We start from the raw sequence: 21,698 nt of genomic DNA, 5'->3' as shown, positions 1-21,698 counted from the left end.
CTGCAGCTCTGTCCATGCTCTGCAGGATGGTGTTGCCCCAGACAAAGGCAGCAGAGGCACAGGAGGAGGCTGACAAGCCTAAGGATGACTGACTGCCTCTCGGCTTTTCCAGCCTGGGCAGTGCAGGGAGGTGCAGAGCATGCTGCTGTGTTGGGAGAGTGGCAGGCAACTGATGTAAATAAGAGTAATTCCACCCAAAACAGTGCTGCTGCACTGCCCATATACTTGTGATTGCTTCTGTTATGCAGCTGAAGATTCAGTTTTGCTGTAGGCTGTGGTAATTTTAAAAAGGTACAATACTTCACTGGGTACTTCTAACTTCTTTCCTTTAAGAAAGACCACCTGAAGAGCACTGGGAAGAGCCAAAGGCAAGCACATAGTTCCAGCAATACTCACATGGGCAATAGGGTCATACAGGAGTAGTGCTTTCACCTCTGAGAGTGTTCATTTTCATCTTACCACCTCTAGGCAACAAATTGGCTCTTGTGTGTTGCTCTGGGACAGATATATTCAGCCCACAAAGACAATCCAGACCTTCCCATTGTTCCAGAGAGGTCTGATCCTACCTCCACTGTTGTCACTGGAACTGGACCAAACCGAAAAACTGTGCAAAAGTTATGCTGCTCAGAACGTGACTGCAAGGTAAGAATAATCCATGTGATTGAGGCCTTATAATGATTTTGCACTGACCTGCACTAAGGCAGAGCCCAAAATTATCCTCTTGCTCCCAAACCTGAACAAATTAGAAACTGAGCCACTGGGATGAAGGGACAGAAGGTAAAGATGACATTTTCAGGATAGGGACCCACTTCAGACATCCAACAATTTCTGACTCCGATGTATGTGTCTCAGCGGGGCAGGCCGCCATGAAAATTGTGTGGTTGGGATGAAATGGATTTTGAAAATACACCTCAGAAAATGAGAGGCTGCATAAAAACTGCAATGCATGGTGATGAATTGTCACGCTAGCCCAGCAAGTTCGATGTGCTAATTAGAAAGAGTTTGCCAAAGAGTTGCAGGAGCAAGAGTCACAGGCCAGTAATAAACCAGTGAAGTGAAAGGTGGCAACTGCCTCGCATGGTTCTGTGCCATCACCGTGGCATGGGTTAAAGCCTTGTCTGGAAGCAAAACCTGAATGTCAAGGCCAGTGCCTCAGTGACCGTGAGACTGCTGCCTTGTGACCTTGCTGGGGAGAAGAAGCATTTAAATGAAGCATGAGGAAGGAAGCAAATAAGTGAAGCCTGGAAGCCACTGACTTACTTTGAGTGAGTTACTCAAGGCAAGTGAGAGATACAACAGGGAAGGAGCAAAATGTCTCAGTGCTGTAACAGAAAGCAACACGGGAAGCTAATGGATGCTGAGGAGAGGGAAGCAATAGCAGGATGGCTGCAGGGGCAGTGCCATGTCCCCCAGAGGGATCCCAGTCTCTTTTCTCTTGGGCCACTTGGAGACCTGTGAGTTAAAAAGGAGTAGGGGGAGAGATCTGCAGCATCCCTGGGTCACCCAGAGCTCCAAAGCCTCCCCAGCCCCCTCTCCAGAAGCTATAACAGTCTTCTCACCATATGTAATGTTTTGGAAAAGTCCAGCCTGTGTCTTCCGTCTGTGAGATGAAGACCATGCCCCAGGGCTCCTCTGTGCTGCCGTATGAGTGAAACCAAGTAGGGACAGAGGGGTTTGAGTCCCCCTTCTCACCTCAGGCTGACTTTAAGTACAGGTATTTGAGTCATTTGAGTCATTTGTAACTGTCTGAAGGGTGCAGACCTGCTGGGAGAAACAGGGCATTTAGCAATGAGATGGAGAGGAAACAGTGGGGTAAGGCAGAGCACAGCTCATTTGGGTCTCACTGTTGAAAGTATAGCCTGAAAGCAAGATCCACTTGGTTGCACAATACTGAGTTCAAACACACCATCTCTTCTGTCAGGAGTACTACCGGCTTATATTTTATAGTTAAACTGCAGGGTTTTGCATGTAATTGTATGAAGCAGGGGGGTCCAGAGCACCCTGTCACGCTGGCTATTGTGTGGGCAGGCTGTGTGGACCGAAAGGGGTGAAATCCTGGTCAGTGGAGTCATGGGGAGGAGGTCTCAGCTGTTCAGAAAGCCCTGTATTTTATGGCTGGGAAGGAACATAGAGAGGAGTGGTAAGGAAAAACTGGAGACAGTGAGCAAAACTGGGTCAGAGAGTAAAAGGAAAGGAATGGAAAAGTTAAGGCAAAGTGAAATTAAATCCGTGCCTGTGGTTGCGTGACCTTCATCAACTAAACTTGGAAACGAGGGCATAATTTACTCTCAACTTGCTCCGAGCAGCAGAGGTGAACAGCCCGGGCCGGGCGTGATCCTGTCCGAAGGCTCCGACCACCCCCTGCCGGCAGCCCCAGCCTGCTGCAGCAAACGCGCGGCAACTCCCGAGCTCCGCGTTCCTCCGGCAGCAAGAAAACCCGGCTCTCGCGGCCCTCTGGAGAAATGCTGAAATGAAAGCTGCTCTGACCCTCCCCGAAGTGCTTGCGGGCAATCTCCTCTTTCCTGCCCGTGCCTGCCTGTGAACATGCATCCTCAGCGCCCAGAGCACGTGGAAATACCCAGAGCCAGCCTCACCAGAGGAGACGGAAAGCTGTCATATAGGAGGGCTACAAAAGGCAGGGCTTACAGAAAGAGATAGGCTGGTTTGTTAGTCTAAGATAGCTGGGGAAAAACAAAGAAATGAGTTTTCAGGCTCAGAAATGACACTAGTTGTTTTGGAGGCTGTTATTTGTTTTTGTTTTGTTTGTTTGCTTGTTTGTTTTCCAAATGTAAAGATGAACAGATTCTGAACATTTTAATGCCCAGGAAAGATTTGTGACCAGTAGTATAGGTACGGAAAAAATCTTTAAGCATTAGCAAATGAGATGCAATATTACTTTTTACTGCCCCGTACCTAAGAGACTCAAAAGGAAAGCTGACTGTCTGCCACCAGCCGAGTTGGGATTCTGTTCCTGGGTAGGTTGGGGATAAAAATTTGCATGGCTCTTATGTGCTGGACAAATTCACAAGGAAAATAAGCTCTCTGCACTGTTTAGTGCAAATACACCTCTTGTCCCTGAACCACAGTTCGCAGGGAGGCTATTTTGGAGAGGTATTGTGTTAGCTTTGTCCTTACACTTGTGGTCACTGTCAGAGGCAGGCTGTCAGCCAGCTGACTCCTGGCCAGCCAGACTTGCTCCCAGGGGATTTTGTGACCTCTCATGCTGGGAGGGGAACTGACTTTACCTCTTCTGCTTCCCGGGAAAGAACGGGTGCTTGTGTAAAAGCAGATAGTGCCACTGACCCCTTTCCCTCAGGTTGCATGCAGAAAGTGAGCATGGCTGCCTCCACCTCTAACCCTAATCCTAACCCTAACCCTAACTTGTCCGCACGGGTAAAGTGGGTTCAGTGCGCCCCCATGAGGTTGAATCCCATGGGCGTGAAGAGGAGAAAACCTGGTTGCTGGATGCTTACGTTGGGGTTGGCAGTGGTATGAAGTTGTTGAAGCATTGTCATGCTGTCATTGTCAACCCATGCAGACAGGGCAGTCTGGGTGGGTTTGGAGGCACAGGTCTCTTTTAGAGGAACATGGATTCAGGTGGAATCTTGAAACCTGTGTTCTGGCTTGTAAATCACAGGTAGCGTCCAGCTCACGGTTAGACTTGCAGGTCACGGTTTCCCAGGTTTAGGAGCATATCGTGCGCACTGGGAAGCACAGTCGTGTCTTATAAAAGTCTCGCCTAGTTTCCTGACTCAAGCCCCAGAGAACCAAAATACCATGTCTTATAGAAGCCAAATGCCTTCTGAGCACCTTTTAAAAATGCCAACAACAAATCATAACTGACATGTACAGAGAAGTCATAGCATGCATGGGGTGATCACATGAAAAACCCAATTCATGAAATGGCCTTGGAGAAAAGAAACCTTTCTCACTGAGCTAGATGGATAGATGCAGGAAACACTATACAACCAGGCAAGAGAGTAAATTCCTTTGAATATGTGCTCTATTATTTTGAGCACTGTAAATGGAAAACACATTGAATCAAAGAACATTTAAGTCACAAATCACCCCAAAACTCTACTGCTCAGCTATATCTTATGCAATCATAAAATTTCTCATAGAGAAAAGTCAGTAGATCTCAGCCCAAAGCGGCTCTTCTCACAACGTAAGCAACCAAAGGCGCTTCTGAAAAGGTGGCCTTCCCCATGAAACAAGAACTAAAACTGGAGAAATGTTGGCCTGGAAGGGATGAGACTTCACCTGAACACCGTGCTGGTTGGGCGCTGGGCATTTCCCTCGGAGCACCTCCTCCAGCTGGATGCCAGGTGCATCAGAGCATGTGCAAAGAGGGGAATTCTGCACCGCTCCCATCACATTTCATGGCCTCCCCGTGTGGTTAAAATATGATTTGTGAAGTCTTAGGCAGGGTTGGGCAGAGTGCTGATCTGAAATGGAAGGAAAGGTGTAAGGTGTCCAAATGACTGTGATTTCTTCACCACATCATGTTCCAAGTGCATGATTAAGCTGTTTCAGCAGGGGAACTGTGTTTGTGTGTGTCTGCATGCAGGTGGGGTGTTTATGGTCTGCAATTGCCCCCACAATATATTCGTGCCTGGAGTTGGGGCCCTCTACTGTTGTGAATATTCCGGTGTATCAGAAAAGCTCGTTAAACAGATTCCCTTCTTTGGGATTCATGGTTTTGCTGACTTGTAACATAGTAATGCTGCCAATTATATTTCATAATTATAACTCAATGAAGAGAACGTGAGACAGAACATATCAGGTAATTACAGTCACAACACTAAATGTCTCAGGCCATGTTTCTGTAGGCTGAAGCTAACATCTGAAAGGCCTTAGGCTGCAAAATACATCCAAATCTGTTGGATGTACAGCACTTTACCTACCCAACAGATCCCTTCATCTGGAATATCAGGTGTCTGGCCAACATCCCACAGCCAGTCACTCCTGCGTGCAGCTTCACAAGCCACTAAAGCCAGCCTAAGTCTGTGCTGCCACCCAAAGGCCAGTGCTGCACCTCCCCAGGTGGCTCTCAGCTTTTGCAGACATGCGTGGGGCAGCATTGCTGCTTGTGCCTGTGGCTGTGAGAAGGTTCCAGATGGTGATCTGAATGGGGAAAAAGTAAAACACGGTAATAACATTTCCAGATTTCATAGCACTCTGCTCTGGTGTGCATAAAACCACAAAGGGGACAGCATAATCTCACTGAAAGGAGCTGGGAGACAGGGACGCTTCAGCCTCAGCCCCAGCTCTGGAGACAACAACCCTCTTATCAGCTCTCCAAAGCGCAGGAGCTGATGCTAACATCCTTGCCCGTCCTGGCTGTGTGTAAGCCCTCCAGCCGAGCATGCTGCTCACACTCCGCTGCTATGCAGGAGCGATGCAGGAGCAGCAGCAGCCGCACGGTGCGGGCCGGCTGCACAGGCACAGACCTGTGACAGGCAAACTGCCCGCGTAAGCAGGGAAGCCAGCCCTGTCCCTCCGCAGAACAAGTCCAGCTGAGCTTTTTCCCTGTGGAGATTGCATCTTGAAGCTGGCTGAAGGATGGAGAAAATCCGAGGGCCTGGGAAGGACGCAGCGGGGCAGGTGGCTGCTGCGTGGGATCGCACACAACCCCTCCGGGCTGTCCCAGCCTGATGCCTCCTCACACCCTGCTGGGGGCAGCTCTGAGACTCAGCAAAAGCACCCGCAGGAGAGGGAGCGCCTGAACTGCGGGATGGGGATGCGGGGAACGGAGGCAGGGGCCCCGCACGAGAGGAATTTGCGGGCGCTGCGATTTGCATAGCCCCGCCCATTCAGCCCGCGCGGCCAATGGGAGGCGGCGGGGCGGGGCCGGCCGGGTGGCGATCCCCCGCGCTGCCCGCGGCGCGCCCCGCTCCACGCGGCGCCGCGCGCCCTGCCCGGGAGCCACGCGTGTCCCGCCGGGGAGCCGCGCGTGTGCCGCGCACCGTGCCCCGCGCCCCGCGCCCGCGGAGCGTCCTGCCCGCGGAACGCCGCGCGTCCCGCCCGCGGAACCCCGCAGCCTGCCCACGGAGCCCTGCCCCACGCGCGCCGGGACACAGGTGAGCGGCGGAGCCCACGCAGCCGCCCGCCCACCCGCGGCAGCGGCTCCCGGCGCTCCGCTGGTGCCGGTGTCACCGCCGGGCGGGAGCTGCCGGCGGGGCCGGGAGCGGCGCAGCGCGCGGTTGCAGCCGCCCCCGGTGCTGTGCCCGGGCGCGTGGCGTCGGGGCCGGGGGTGCCGCGGCCGTGGGGGCCGGTGCGGTGGCGGCGAGCTGGTGGCGAGCTGGTGGCGAGCTGGTGGCGAGCTGTCGGGCCCCTCGGCGAGGCGTGCCCGGGCATATCCCGGCGCCCTGCCGCCTTCCCCAGGGTGGGCGGCGGGGGGCGCCGGCGGGGCCCGTCTGGGGGCCGGGGTCGGGCGGGCCGCGCGTGGGTGTGTAAGAACCGGTGGCAAGTTGTGCAGAACGCCCAGCAGCTGCTGCTCGGGTTGCGTGCCCCTTCTCCTTCGCACTGTACCTGCGTGAGGGCGTTCGTAATTGCGGTAAGAGTTGGAGGGAAAAGCAGACGCTGCAGATAACCGGAGTTGTTATTGCAAGCGAAGCAGTGACAGTTGTGAATGAGTAGAAGTGGGGAGAAAAGCAGAAAGAACAAAAAAAGAGAGAAGGAAATAAAAACCATAAACATAAAAATCCAAGATTTCATGTAAAGTGGTAGTTCTGGAAGTCTTAATTGAGATATCTCACAAGTCACAGACACCCAAGAAGGATGACCAGAATTTCATTCAGTTTATATGAACATGTGGAATTGTACATGGGGGCCCTGTGACTGAAGGTATCCTGGTGCTGAGGGTGTCTGCTCTGGCAGGATGCTCTATTCTCCTTTCCCAAGCCCCGTTTGCCCACCACAGTTTCTCATGCAGCTCCTCTGGCATGGGCAGCCCTTCCTTTGGGGCCTTGGGTGAGCCGCTGCTGTGGGCAGGGATGAGGCTGTTGCCGGGTGGGTGTTTGGTGGGACTGTAAAGCTGAATGGGAACAACAGCAGAAGCAGCAGTGATGCACTATGTCCTGTATTGTGGGTGGTTTTGGTAGTTTCAAATATCTTCCTTTGCACTTGGAATGCAAGGAGCAGAAAGTGAACGTAGCCTTGAGAGTACTGCAGGGCAGTAAGGAGAGATGCAGCTTCTCCCAGAGTACCTCTAGTTCTTGTCTGCCATTAGGATGCTTTCCCCTAAAGCAAATATAAGTTTCCAGCCACTCCATGCCAAGTAATTAGTGGACAATTTTGTGAGTGGAACTTACAAATGTTTTGGAAAACCTGCTGATTTCCAAAAAGAGCATGGAAAGATCCGGGTTAAATCCTTTTTTCCCCCTATTCTGTTTCTCCGAGTCTTCTGGTCTACCAGGCATCCCCTAGGGGTGGCAGGTCACTCCCCACGTGCTAGTTAGCAAAGGAAGACACACGGAAATGCTGCCTGGTGAAAAGGACTCCGGGTTAATGAACAGGAGTGGAGGAATTAATGAGCAAGAGGCTGGGGTTAGGCATTGCCATATGCAAGACATACAGTCATATTTTCCAAATAACCTTTCTTTTTTTCCTCCCTCCTTTTCACTTGCAGTTTTTATTTGGGATATTTGTTCTCTAGTTCTGTTTCTCAATACATACCAGCATTCCTTTCGAGGTCCTGTTAGTGCCTTCTGGCTCTGCTAGGCAGTAACTTCATTCATGAAGCCGCCCATCGGGATCTGCTTGGGCAGCCCGGCCCCTTGGCTCGAGCAGCGGTGCCCAGGAGCTGTTCCCTGTGCGCAGACACAAGGGCACCCAAAGGAGAGGTCTTGGCTGGGGCTCTCCCAGCAGTGGGGGCAGGCAGAGACCCCCACACCTGCCTGGGGGGGGGGTTGTGGGTCCGTGTAGGGGTGGCCCAGGGCAGGGGCTCGTGGGGCTGACCTCCTGCTGCAGGTCCTGCACTGCCCAACCTCTGTACCTGCTGCGGTGGTGACATGGCAGGGACCAGGATCGACATTGTTTGCACTGACTTTTTTTTTTGGTACCTCTTCGTTTATTTCCTTCTCCTTTTTGTTCCCTACCACAATCCATTAGCTGGATGCAAAAGGGAGTGTATAAATAGTTTAGATCCCCATGTAGTTTAATTTTTTTGAAAACTTAGTTTTCACATGAAAAAGAGAATCAGGGCTCCAGAGCTGTCACTGAGGTAAATGATCTGGGACTCGCACTGTAGCTTTGATGAAATGTTCTTTTTATCTGATGATGATGATCTGATGAAACTCATTCAGCAATTTACATTTTTGCTGTCTCAGTAATAACACAGCAGGGAGCACACGCTGCTCACCCAACTCAGACAATTGTCCCCTTAAGACAATAAAAAAGTACGTTAACAAGTTGCGACTTTTCTTTTAAGTTAGAAGATTTCACACATCTTGAAACAATGGCAGTATGTTTTGTTGCCTTCCAGCTGACAAGTACATTGATACCACACCAGGTTTATATTGATCTTTGGTAGTCACCCTAAGATCCTGTGTTTTCAGAGAGGTGGGAGGGGTTTGTTTTTTACTTTCAGCTAATTAGGACTAGTCGTTTTCATTGTTCATTAGACAATCAGAAATTGCTGCTTTACCACGGCAGTGCTATGTGGTTTTTGATGTGTGGTTCATTTACAAATTAAATGTCTTGGTGTTAAGGTATTGTTAATATAAAAAGGTTTTTAAGAAGTACCATCGCTTTGAATTTCATGCCAGATATCCAAGAAAGCTTTCATTCCACTTATCATTATATTGTGGCTTGAGAAACAGCAGGCCTGGTCTATGCTTCACAGTTTTGCTGGCATGGCTGTGGTGTGATGTTTCCCCCGCCATCCCTCAGCGATACCGTCATGCTGGCAGGTGTCCTAATGTACGCGTACTTGCACTGGCATAAGATTCCTTTTGCCTGTGTAACTTTCTCTATTTGGCAAACTGGTTTAAGCTGTGCCCCTCCTGGGGAGGTAGTCTGGAAGGGATGTGTCCCTATCTGCAAACCCTTCTGACATGCAGAGAAGTCTGTAAATTCACAAGAGAAAGAGGTCATGGCAGCAGAAGTTGTTTGCACTACAGTTTCACCAAGACTTCCTTTGACACCTGTATTTCTTTCTTGTATTACGAGGACACTTTAGAGAGCTGATAGGCAGGCAGCCTGAAGTCTTGCCTCCTTTTCTCTGAGTTCAGCCCCGGGTACCGGAGTATCGGCAGTGCTGTCTGGGCAGCCCGGCATGGTGGGATCCTACCAAGGCTTGGGGCCCTGGAGCCCCGAGGAGCAGCAGCCTGCTGAAGCGGTGGCTATCACCCGTGCTCAGCCCGTCTCCTGTTTTTTTGTTTCTCCTCCTTCATTCAGCCCGTAGCAGGAGCCTAACACTGAACTTGAATGTTTGTCCTTTGACAATAGCACAGAGGTCCCTCTTTACCACCTTCTGAGATGGTGACAAATTTCCTTTATTTATTCTATACTGTCAGTAACCTTTACACTATTTATAGGCTGTGATCGTGCCCCTCCCGAGATGTTTGCAAGATAAATTTAGCTCCCTTAGCTTCTCATTGCCGTATGTCTTCACGTCCAATCCTCGCTGGCTTTCACTGCCTTTCCTTATAGCAAGTGAGCCGCTGGCCATGTGTGTGAGCTGCAGTAAGCAGTGACTCACCTTCTAAGCTTGTCCGGGGCAGACTTCATCTCAAATGAATCCTGATGGTTCAGAGACTGGGGAGCCTGGCCAAATGTCTGCTTCCTAAAGGCAGTCTGCATGGGAGTGGTAGGGGATTAGACAAAGTCCAGAGAAAGCCCGCAGAGACTCGAGTGTGTGCTGCGGGACACTTGTATCTGTGCCTGCTGGTGGAGCAGGTAGGATGCGAGGGACTGTCGCAGGAGGGGGTGGCGGGGAGAGCTCGGTGGCCGTGCAGTCCTCTTCTTGTCCCCTTGGTCTGCACAGGGGTCTGGCAGGGTGCTGTCCTCCTGGCTGAGCCAGCCATCTCCTGGGGCCCTAAACAGGACAGCTCTGGCTCAAATGCCAAGTTTCCCAGGTGTTTCAGACTGTTTGGAGTGGCGCTCTTCAAAAGAGCGTTTCCAAGTGTTCCCTGCTCCTGGTGGGTGTTCAGAAGTTAACAGGTCTTGCTGTCAAGGCAGGATGAATTTCTCTACTGGCCGGCTGCAGAAGGTTCAGAGAGAAGTAGAAGGAAGAGTGGTCCTGTGGGGGTGGATTTTATTTCATTTCTGTCATGATAAGAACCCACCTAGAATATACAGAAAAGCGCAAACAGCCCTGAAATGGTAAACAAGTTGCTCAGTTTTGTAGCTTTGGGTTTTGTTGCTTGTTCTTGGTGAATCTTTAAGTCTTGTGTTCTCTCATGAGCCACACTCACTCAAGGTGGAAATTGTGTTTCCACTGAGACTAGGGGCAGTTCTGCCGTTAATTTCAGCCGAGCCATTCATTCCCCTTGGAAAGGCTCTGGATGGTGTTTTGCAGGGAGATGGGTGCTTGTCTTGCCAGCCCTCCGAGGCAGCTGCAAGTGAGTCCGTGTCATGCTGAGAGCTTCGAGCAGCCTGCGCAGCCCTGGGCTGTGGCTGTGGGGTCTGGGCATGTGTCCTGGCTGGCTGGGACTGCCTGTCGTGGCACTGGCCAGAGCATGGCTGCCAGATCCCTAAGCTGGGGCTCATCCCTCTGGGTGACAGTCTGGGGTGCCCTAAAATACAGCTGGAGCCAGCAAAATCCACTACCTGCGTGTTGAACTAGTGGCTTGAGTGGTCACAGTATCTAGCTTAATATTTCTTCTACTTTGAGGACTGCAGTACGGCAGCAAAATCGGGTACTTTGTCTGCAGCCTTTCTGAGAAAGCATCTTCTTTCCTTCCTGAGCTTTCTGTGCAGGCTGCCGCGTGGGTGAGAGCAGGCAGTCTGGCTCCTGCCAAAGTGACATTCTTGGTGCATAAGAAGTGCAGGCTGTCTTCCTGGCCGGTGTGGAAACTTTTGCCCAGAAAAGGGCACGTTGCTCCTCGTAAGTATTGGGACTTGCTATGACCTCTGTGCTTTTTCTTCCTCCCTTCTTCAGGTTCCGGCACCTCCCCAGCCTCAATGGACTGCAAAGAGAGCGAGGACCCGTATGAGCACAGCAAATGCACCCCATGTCGAAACTGCATGCCTGGGCAGGAGCTTTCCAAGGTAAATTGCTCTGGAAGAACTAGGAATCATCTAGCACCAAGGTTTTTACAGTGCTGGATGAATCCTCTGCTAATTGTCATTAAGAAGGATGATCCCCATACATTAGAAGGAGCTGATCCTCTTTGGGAAGGGAAGATAAGCAGTTTCACTAACCTTGCATAGGAGGGTGAGAAGACAGAAGTAAAAAGTGGGGAGGAATTCCAGGTTTCTGCTCAGGTGGTTCTCTTTTTGCCAAAGGAAATCTGAATTTTCTCCCAGTCAGTACCCTGGGTAAAGCTGCAGCAGTGTAGCCCTTCTGAGGAAGCTTTTTTCCTTCCTGAGCTCTCCATGCAGGCCAGGCTGCAGGCTGGGTGAGCATGAGCAGGACACTCCTGCAACACCTGGGTCTGGCCCAGCCTTGACCATGGCAGTCATGGTCGGCCCCCATCTTCAGCATTCCCTCCTGGAATACAGCCCTGCAGGGGTCTCCTCTCTAAAACATGCTCCAGCAGCTGGGGCAGCCTGTGGGCTGCTGCTGGGCAAAACACGGCTTCCTCATGAGGACAGGTCTAAGGCTCTCTGCTTTCAGCTGTGTTTGGAGGACCTTTACACCACATGCCTCCAAATAAGAGATGCCGTTTCTTTCAATATAACCTGGGGTTCTGAAGTGGCTTCTCACCGCAGCCCAACCTCGTGTCTTGCAGGAATGTGGTGATGGTACAGGGGGGGATGCGCAGTGCGTTCCCTGCCCACCCAGGAAGTTTAAGGATAGCTGGGGCCATCACAGCTGCAAGCCCTGCCTGTCTTGCGCTCTCATCAACCGCATCCAGAAGTCCAACTGCACAGCAACGACCAACGCGGTCTGTGGGGAGTGCCTGCCGGGGTGAGTAGGGCCGGATCCCTGCCCCAGGCCCGCAGTGGTGGTTACCTCTGGGAGCGTGCGGGGAGGGGTTGGCTACAGGGAGCTTCCCCTGAGGCCGCTTCTCACACGGTGCTTAGGATGAGCCCTGGTGGCCCAGAGCTGCCTCTCTAAGGAACCACAAATCAGAGCCATCCGAAGGGAACCTGAAAGCTCCCACGAATGAGCAGTGGAAGACTTCCAGGCCTGAGCTCTTCCTGTGGACACCCGGGTGGCCAAGCCCTGGAGGAGGAGTGTCTGTTGACCACTGCAATTAGCAGTCCCTGAAGAGGAGGGTAGAGACCATACCTCGAGTGATGGGTGCCTCTTTCCAAGCACAGTCATGTGGAGGAAGCTGTGGTTTCTTTAACTGTTGATTTTTAGCAAATTTTTTAAGGAGTTCCCAAAGTGAAGACTGCTACATACAGCCTATGAAATGCCTGAGAGCTGCAGACCATTTCTTAGCAAGCAATGTGGTTTGTGACAGAGGAATGTCAGAGCTCTGGTTTTTGAATCCCTTCCCAGACCAAGTTGCTAGCTGGAGTTTTTCTGTGGTTTTGTGGAGCTATTAATCACCATCGCCCTCCTTTAGCAAGACCCAGGGAAGGGGGAGGAGGGAGGCGGGAGGCTGCTTCTGGGTGATGTCACTCCTTGGCAAAAGCAGCTACCGAAGTGAAAAAGTAGCTCTGAGCACTGCGTGAGCCGGCATCTGGGAGAGACATGGTGCCTCGTGCCTTCTCGGCGTGCTGTGGCATGAAGGAGGCTCGGCTGCCGCCGGCTGAGGAAGGCGGGCGCGTCTTCTCGTGGTGGGGGGGGCACGGGCTGGCTCCTGGCCCCACGCTGCTGAGAACCCTCTCTGCTCTCTTATAGGTTTTACCGCAAGGCACGGATCAGCGGGCAGCTGGGCTGGGAGTGTATCCCGTGCACCAAGCAGACGCCTTCCTCTGAGCCCCAGTGTAGGTGCCCCACAGCCCACCTCCTGTGGGTGGCCTGGCCCTTGGGTGCAGGGAGCAGGGGGACGGGGCTGGGCAGCTTTGTGGTGTCTGTGGGAAGCCGTCGTGACCATGCCAAAGGCGTGTGTTCGGATGTACATTTGCACCATCCTTGAGCTATTGCTGCTTGTTCTCTCCACAACACTGAACCCCTGTCCTGTGTGGGCCCGATGGAAGAAGCTTGTTTGTTATATGTGAAGGGGCAGGGAAGGGGTGGCCCAAAGCCTTTGGGTCGGGTTCCAACACTGTGTCTGGTGTGTGTGCAGGTCGATCCAGAACAAACCTGGTGAAAGTAGCAGTCCCCACGGTACCTCCCCAGGACACAGCCCTTCTCGCACTGACCAGCAGTGCCCTAGTCATCATTGTGCTGGTGCTTCTGGCCCTCTCCATCATCTACTGCAAGCGGTTCTGGAAGAGCCAGTGCCAGCGAGGTGAGTCAGTGCATGCAGCATTTCTCTCTGTTCTCCCTTTGCTGTTTATACATGTTTCTGGCCCCTTTGTTGCTGGGTAGAGCACTGTCCTGAGCACTGGAAGTCAAACATTCCTCTATTCATAGAGAATAGATGGCTCATCCTGCTTTTCACATCTGCAGGACTTCTCTTGCTTTTTTGTACCTGCACGAAGACACAGAGGAGCCTCCCTCCTCCTTAGTACCATAATTAGTGGGAGGAAAATGTCGTTTTGCTGTCAGCTGGCATTCTCTCTTGCTGGGGCTTCTCAAGGGCAGGTAGATGTTAAGTGGCTTTTTGCAGTGCAGGACCAGTGGGGCTGGAAGTACAGAGGTAGGAAGGAGTATGTTTGATGGCCTGGGCTGGGGTGCATTCATGTTGGCATTCACCAGATGGTGAGCCAGGGAGCTGCTGTCTCCCAGCTCCTCGCCAGCAGACATACCATGCAGCTGAGGCCATGCTAGGGACACAAGCCAAGCCTTTGCTCAGACTGGTTCTTCTCTATCCTCCAAGTCTTCCTGAGGACTCAGAATTTCTCAGGCCAGCGAGCGATGTTCCCCACGTCGGCTGCACCTGGCAGGTTTCTGTGTGAAGAGCAGATGTCTGGCCCCTGCTGCCTGGGCGTGAAGAACCTGAGCCCCTGCTACAGGCAGGCGGAAGGTACCTGTTCCTCTCGCTTTCCTCTTGGGGGGGAAGGGAGGACAATGCTGGGCTCCAGTTCACACAGTCTGAAGATAATCTGAGACTTTCTGAGGAGGGAAGACGGAGAGTGTCCAGGTTCCACCAAAATTAAATTTGGGGTCTTCTGTTAGCAACTGCTCGCAGATTTTGTACCAGAAACACTTGCACTCAGCTCTGGTGGCTCTCAAGCCTCCATCCAGCCGTGTCCTAGCTGTCGCTGTGGTGGGGGTGGCACAGATGGGACTCAAAGCTTTGCAGAGGGGTTGTGGAGTCGTGGTGTTGGGCCAAGGGCAGAAGGCTGTGGGAGGTGGGACGGGGCAAGGTCCACACCTCACTGAGCTGTGGCCCTTTACTATTCCAGGCCCGGTGGAAGCAGTTCAGTTCATTTCAGAGGGAGAAGCCATCAGCCTCCAGCTGCCGCCCACGCAGCCAGAGCTGGAGCTGCCGTCGGCTGTGGCGGTCAGCCCTGCCTCCAAAGGCCAGCTGGTGAGGAGCGTCCTGGAGAGCCAGCCCCTGGTCAGGAGCTCGGGCTGCAGCGACCGCCTGGCCACCGCCCTGGCCCCCTCCGACCTCAGGCCAGGCCAGCGGGGAGTGGCGGAGGCACTGGCCCCCCTCTCCTCCTGCGCCTCCGAGATGCAGCACAAGTGGCCCCATGCCCCGGTGGAGTGCACCGAGCTCGACCTGCAGAAGTTCTCCTCCCAGGTGGAGTTTGTGGGCAGCGAGAGGTCGGAGGAGGTGGGGAGCCAGGCAACACGAGGAGTCCCCAGGGCGGGGGGCAGTGCAGCGCTGGAGGCTGGGAGCAGCCTCGTGGTGGACCCGGTGAGGGGCCTGTCCCCCACCGTCCAAAACCCCACTGCTGAGAGCGGGGAGCAGCCGGTAAGTTCTTCCTCATCACCTCTCTGACACACCATCACATGTCCTGGCCCTTGGGCACAGAAGGCTAGTGGGTTAGGGACGTGGGTTCCTAAGATTTAGGGTCATTAATGTCTAGGGTGACCGGGTAACTACCAAAAATGATTTGCCAGATGTTTCATGGCATGTTTGGGAGTAGATGAGGATCGTTTTCCATAGGTCATGTCAGAGCTGTGGAGCAGCTGGTGAGCCAGCACAAGTCCAGTGTATCTCCCAGAGGAAAGGATTAGCATTCTAAGTGGATTGGCCATCGCTGCAGGTGGCATAAGGTCACCAGCCCTCAGAGGGCCATCAGCCACAGACAGGACCTGTTGGGATGGTTTCAAATAATAAAAAGACCGGAGTCCATTTATTCAGTGTATAAACCCACCTTTAGCTATGTGTTAACTGATGTACTTTGCGGGTGTTTCTTAGACTCTTGCTCATCTAGAAAGCTGACCTGGCACCAGGAGGCAGTGATTCCTACTCCCGCCCAGGTTAGCTTATAATGAGCCTAGTCATTAACATAATTGAGGTTCAGAAAATGAAAATGCCTGGTAAAAAAATATATATATATATATATATATATATATATATATATATATTTTTACCAGGCATTATATATATATATATATATATATATAACTTAGCTCCAGGTCACTGTTTATGGAAGCAGTTTGCTGGGAGGCCCTCGGAGGTTGTTAGCTCCTGGGATAGTAATGCTGGCATGACAAGTGCCATTGCTTTGAACCTTTGTGGTGGCCCTGGGAGGACTGACAGGCATCATTGTTGCTGTCAGACTGTCCCCAACCTTGGTGTCTTTCTCTTTCCAGGTGAATGATGCCCAGAGCCTTGTGACTCAGATCAGTAACACAATGAAGGGTAAGTGTCTTCCCAGCCTCATTTTTGTTCACCATGCATTGGCGTAGCAGAGATGCAGATTTTGATAAGGAGCTCCTCCAAAAGCCTACCTTGGCTGTGTGGAGGTGACACTCATTACAGGGATGTGGTGACTTTCACTGCCTTTGGTGCTAGTTTCCAGGTTAGATATCCTGCAGTACTGCTCAAAGTGGCTTGAGGGTGGGTGGTGAATGGACACCCAGTTATTGCCTGTTGGCAGTCTCCCCAGGACTGATCCGGTTTTGTGTTGCTGAGCTCTGAAGGCAATATTGGAGGAGATCCCTGCCGTGACAAGTAGATGTTTCACCAGCTTGGCAGGGACGGGGGTTTGAATCTAGTTAGTGTTTATTCTCACCAAACCTGGACGTGGTTTCTAACCCCACTTTTATGTATTGCTGCCCCCAGGTCTCCCTGTTGCAGAGCTGCCCCATTCCTTGGTGCAGTCGCTTGCCTTCTTGTTAGACCCATCCTTGAATGGTGTGAAGAACTTCAGCCATGTGGCACTGGAGCTGGGGGTTGCACCCCAGTTTCTGGGACGGATATCTGGATTTGAGCAGCTCATCACTCACCTCACCTACTCAGGAGACTCGGTCACAATCCCTCATCTGGCCCAGGCTCTGCAGCGACTGCAGCGGTTTGACGCCTTGCTCCTGCTGTGTGACCACTTTGCTCTCAGCCAGATTCAGGGCCACCAGTGCTAGGATAAGATGGAAGGGATGGAGGAAACTTCAAGCATTGTGTGTACTGGTACGGGAGAGGATCTGGTAGCCCTGTGGTCACACAATCTCTCTAACATGCATGTGGGGAGTATGTGGAGAGAGTCTTTGCATTGTGGAATAGAAGCACGTGAGGAGGAGTCTCCCTCCTTGGAGAAGAGTGGAGGAGCTGGGGAGGTGACAGTACTGTGTATCCTCACAGCTGTCACTCCTGCCCCTTCTGGGCAGGTTGTGCTCAGCACCTCCGAGTTCATTTTTCTTCATCTGTACTTAACCCATGTCCAGCAGCAGAGTGGTGTCACAATCACTGTGCTGCCTGTCTGTAATAAGCCCTGTCCTTTGCGAGTTGCTGGTGTTGGGATGAATTCTGTGAGGTCCCTGGCCACATGCTGTGCAGGGGCTTGGGCTTGGTTGTGTGCCACTCTCTTACAGGGCCAACAATCACTTCTCTCCCATTCCAGCTTTTCAGAACATTTTCCTTTGGCCAATACTGTGTTATTTTTTTCTGGGTTCCTGTTGCCACTTTGAGTTGAAATTTTGTTTGCTCCTCCCTGTGTGACCATTGCTGCTGTGGCAGGGAGAGCTGAGCAGTCAGTCTCTGTGCCAGTGCAGCACGTGGCATGTGTAAATTAATTTCCTTTACTTGAACTGGTATAGTTTTCTTAAGGAAGTTCCAAGCTGATCACCAGGGTACTTTGATGTACAGTTGTGTTAGGTGCAGTGCTGTGCTGCTCCTTGCCCAGGGCAGTTTTTGCTCCCCGGTCTGCTGGTGACTGCCTCTACTCAGCTGTGCTGGCAGCCTCCCCGGTGTGCATCAGGCATTGCAGGCTGATGCGGGGTGCAGCACGGGGTGCCAGAGGCAGGGACCCTCCTCTGCCTTCTGCAGGGAACAGCTGGTGCCCTGCCAGTGCCAGGCATGTAGGGGTCAGCTGGAGACTGAAGACTGCAACTGTGCTGCAGTGAGTGTTGAAGTCCCTGTGGCAGAGCAGGTTTGCTTTAGAATATTCTTTTTTTTTTTTTTTTTTTTTTTTCTTTTCCTGCCTAAAAACAAGCTAATTTTCTCATTTTTGGGAGTAGGTCTTATGGAGGGAACACCCTTCTGCATTTAATTTGTTCCTGGAGGATTTGTCAGAGCTTGCAGCACTTTTGCCTGCATGAGGCTCCCCTCAGTTTTGGTTGTGGAGCTGCAGGGCAGCTTGCAGGGCTGGTGGCTGCTGTGCTGTTGTTCTCCTCTGTCTGCCACCAGCTTCAGGGTCTTGCAGTGTCACACGGGGTTTGGCCAGGCGGTCTGACAAGTGGGACTTGGGGGTCCATGGTGGAGTGGCTCATGAGGCTAGAGAAGACCTGCAGTGGGAAGCCGTGCCCTGCCTGCCGGCAGCAATGTCTGTGCAAGCCTCCCGCTCCAGGATTTTTGTCGGGGGCGAATCCTTGCGCAGCAGGCGAGGCGCAGGGAGCGGCCCTGTGGGGGCGGACGGGAATGCGGGGCTGCCGTCAGCTGGGGAAGCGGCCCCGGCCGCCCGGCACGCGCCTGGCCCCGCTGTGCCGCCACCTCCCGGGACGGGGATGCCTGTCCCACTGAGGTCATGGCGCGGAGCAGCTGAGCGGTCTTCGCCCTGTGCCTGGCTCCAGCCTCTCTGTGGCCGGGGCAGGAAGCCTGCTGCGAGCTGGTTGCTTGCCGAGGAAGGCAGGAGGTGTCAGCCCCCAGCTTTGTCCCTGCCACTTGCACCAGGACTACTAAAGCCTTTTACACCCTCCTCTGGAGCAGTGAAATGGACCCACTGTGCTTACTCAACCAGGACAGTGCCTGATCCCACTGAAGATCAGAGTGAAAAATGCCTTTAGGTCAGCGGGAGCAGGTTTTTGCCTCTGCTGCCATGTGCCAGGGAGAACAAGCCTGTCTTGTTTCTCCCCCTCTTTCTATGCCGTTTTGTGACTGCTTAGTTTCACTGCCCAACTTTTTCCGCCCTGTCCTTGGGGTCTGTTGGACATCTCATGCCATTTCCACCCTTCCCTGGTGCTGCTGTCCCCTCGCAGCCTCCACTCCCAGCTCCCATACGTGGTGCGGCTCCTGCAGGGCTCAGTGCCCTGGGTGGCTGTGGGCCCCGAGTGCCCCAGGACCTGCAGGGGGTTTGAGCCACGGTGCTCGCTGTGTGTGTGTCCCTACTGAAGGCTGCAGCTCACGGCTGGCTCTGAGCGCTGCTTCCTGCGCTGTCCTTGCCCCTGGCGGCATGGTGGCCGCCAGCAAGCGGCACTGTTACCCTGCCCGCCGCCACCAGGGCATCCCCAGGCTTTGCCTTTTATCTGACCACAGTACTTGGAAAAAGCAAGCGACCTTCTGGGAACATAGCCCTTTGCTCAGATCTGCCCAAACAGCAGTATTAATAGCTGCTCTGTTTCCCCCCTCCCCCTTTTCTCTTGTTAAATGCTGTTAAGACTTGAACACACTCAGGATGTGGTCAGATAACAGGAGGCATGGGCAGCTTCAACTGGATGTGACACTTTATCTCCTCCACTGTTTATTTCTTTCAGAGCCATGGTCATTTTATTGCTCTTTGCTTTGTGAGAACCAGAAGCGTTAGAGCTTGTACCTGTTTTTGGCTGGGGTGATGTACTTGGTCTGTTACAAAGCAGTCAGAAAAAGTATTTCTAGTGTAAATGCAGCCTGGGGATAAGGTTTTTCCATTGGAGGCTTATCTGTGGCAGGGAGAGAGTGTGTTTGCATTAATCATGTAACAAAATCAAATATTTAATCTCTTTATGGACACACAACGGGAATGAAGATTACTTACACATCTGTAGGTGAATTAAAAACATCCATGCAGCTTAACTAATCAGGCATGGCTTTGAACTTGAAGCAGGTGTAGGTGTGGATTGTCCTGCATGTCCCTGCCCATCCAGTGGGGTGCAGGATGGCGAAGCAGGCTCCTTCCCAGCACAATGCTGTGGGATTGGGAGCAAACAATGGCTAGCAACAGCCTGGTAAACGAGAAATGGAGTGAATAAAAGGGTTGTCATCACTTGTGTGCTGCAGAGCCTCACTGGGAGCCAGTGGTCTCTGTCCCTCCTGTGCTTGCTGGGTGTTCCTGTTGATGTAGGTGGGGTCTGCATTTGTTGTTTTTCTTTTTTGTTGTTGCTGTTCTATTAAGGAATCAACCCCATTCCCCTAACAATTTTTAAGGTAAACTTATATTTTAGCTGTTTGGTATCTGAGCAACATTGTTCACATCCAAAACCTACCTCGCCGTGGTGCTGAGGAGGCGGCACGTGGGGCTGCTCTGCCAGCCCTGCCTGGCACACTGGGAGCGCCGGGGCAGCCACCTCCACAGCAGGTCTGTGGGTAGCTGTGTTTTAACTATTTTAACTGTTCTTGAGAAGACTCGAGCCTGCTCAGAGCCTTTTACACAGTCGCAGTGTGAGCTTCTGTGGATGGTGCTTCATGGGTGCTCAGTCCCACACTGTACTATTCTGGAGTGGGCTTTTTAATGGCAATGGGCTCCTGTCCCAGGGCTGCTCCCACCTGTGCTGATGTCCATGGCCAGCAGCTGCCATCCAGCTGTGCTGTCAGCAGTCTCAGAATCAGCTGTGTTTACATGGCCTTTAATTTAGCCAGCTCAAGGCCCTTTGGGCTGATTTTTCACAAGTCTAGCTGAAGTCCTCAGAAGAAGGGGGACCACAAGAGTCTGAAAGACAGGCTCTGGCGCTGCACTTTGGACACTGGCAAACGGTGGCCATCACTGGGCAGGTGGGCGAGCTTCAGTTTCTTTAGCTGGGAACCAATAGACTTGGTACTTGACTTTTCTGCTTTTTCTTAATGGTATTTTCAGCACAATAGATGGAATGTAAGGGAAGGAAATTCTCATAGCGCTGGATCTCACATTTCAGCTTCAGGAAGCTACCAAAGCCAAGCTGGCATGGTTCAAAAAGAGTTGAAAGAAATAAATTAATCCAGTATCTATGCAAACTTTAGCTGTGATTGAACAATGGAAATACTCTTGGGTGGTGAGATTTTTTTAATTTTTTTACAAGCAATTGTTTTGACACTAGTCCTGTCTGGAAGTCTGATTTACAGAAGAATTTGTGATGGGTTTCAGTCCAGCCCTGTTCTGAAAGCTTCTAAGCATACACTTAAAAATAGGCATATATTTAAATCTTATTAAAATAAAGAAGTAATTTGTACATCCTTGGATGCTATTCTCAAACAGGGTGCTTATAAGAATTCACTACACTCTTACATTAGTGGACAATACTGAAGAAAATTTTTTACAATATGGGCACGCTCTGAAAAATCTGCAAGTGGAGATGCCCTATGGGGAGGTGCCCTATGTGTTTTGGATTAATTAACAATGCAAATTCTGGTGCTTTTCTAAAACTAAATAAATAATTTTTTGTAGTCATAGTTTACTGCTGGGAATACATAATTTTTATGGTGGATGTTCTGTTTTCTTTAAGGTTATGAATAGGTTATTTATATTTTTGTAAATCCTGTGTCATTAGCATTGTAATTCTGAAGTTTTATTTGTTTCCATTGTTTTTTTGGGGTGAAGTTTGTATTCAAAAAAAAGTGTCTGAAACTCCTAAGTTTTGTTAAACAAGGGGTGTCTGAGTTCCCCACATTCCACCCAGACATAGTGCTGTTGAATGCTGTGTGCTTGTAGTTAAATAAATTCCAGAGTTGGAGGTGATGATGCGCTGTGAGTTTTAATTCTGTCCTTCCTGCGCAGGGGTCCCAGTCTGTTGGGTGTGGAGGAGCCTGACCCAGTGCCCACACTGCTGAAACACAGGCTGGGGGCAGAAGCAGAGTTGTGTGCTGATATCCTTTTCATGATCGGTGGCACACAGCAGCTGCTACTTGTTCTGCAGGCCTGGTTTCTCTCAGAAGTGCCAAATCCTGGGTGGGGTTTGTCTGTGGGCCCAGCTCCCAGGGAGGGGGAAGAGGCAGAGACGCTATGGAGACCCTATACATGCTACCCAAGGAGCC

The 21,698-nt window shown here is 51.8% G+C and overlaps 1 protein-coding gene across 2 annotated transcripts; it reads left to right on the top strand.

Annotated features, from left to right (window-relative positions):
• Window positions 1–5,867: 5,867 nt before the first annotated feature.
• EDA2R (ectodysplasin A2 receptor) lies at window positions 5,868–21,402 on the top strand. 2 transcript variants are annotated; one of them, XM_082770783.1, is made up of 9 exons: window positions 5,868–6,080; window positions 11,105–11,214; window positions 11,898–12,076; window positions 12,962–13,047; window positions 13,350–13,514; window positions 14,046–14,192; window positions 14,575–15,089; window positions 15,938–15,986; window positions 16,410–21,402. In XM_082770783.1, the coding sequence occupies exons 2-9, from the start codon at window positions 11,128–11,130 to the stop codon at window positions 16,703–16,705; spliced, it is 1,524 nt and encodes a 507-aa protein (XP_082626909.1). In that variant the 5' UTR covers window positions 5,868–6,080; window positions 11,105–11,127; the 3' UTR covers window positions 16,706–21,402. The 2 variants fall into 2 exon arrangements, with proteins under 2 accessions (XP_082626909.1, XP_082626910.1); XM_082770784.1 differs by lacking the exon at window positions 5,868–6,080 and adding an exon at window positions 9,829–9,900.
• Window positions 21,403–21,698: the final 296 nt, after the last annotated feature.

This window comes from Aythya marila (assembly GCF_965140915.1).
Source record: "Aythya marila genome assembly, chromosome: 13".
Lineage (NCBI taxonomy): Eukaryota > Metazoa > Chordata > Aves > Anseriformes > Anatidae > Aythya > Aythya marila.
This window is presented reverse-complemented; position numbering and strand designations above follow the sequence as displayed.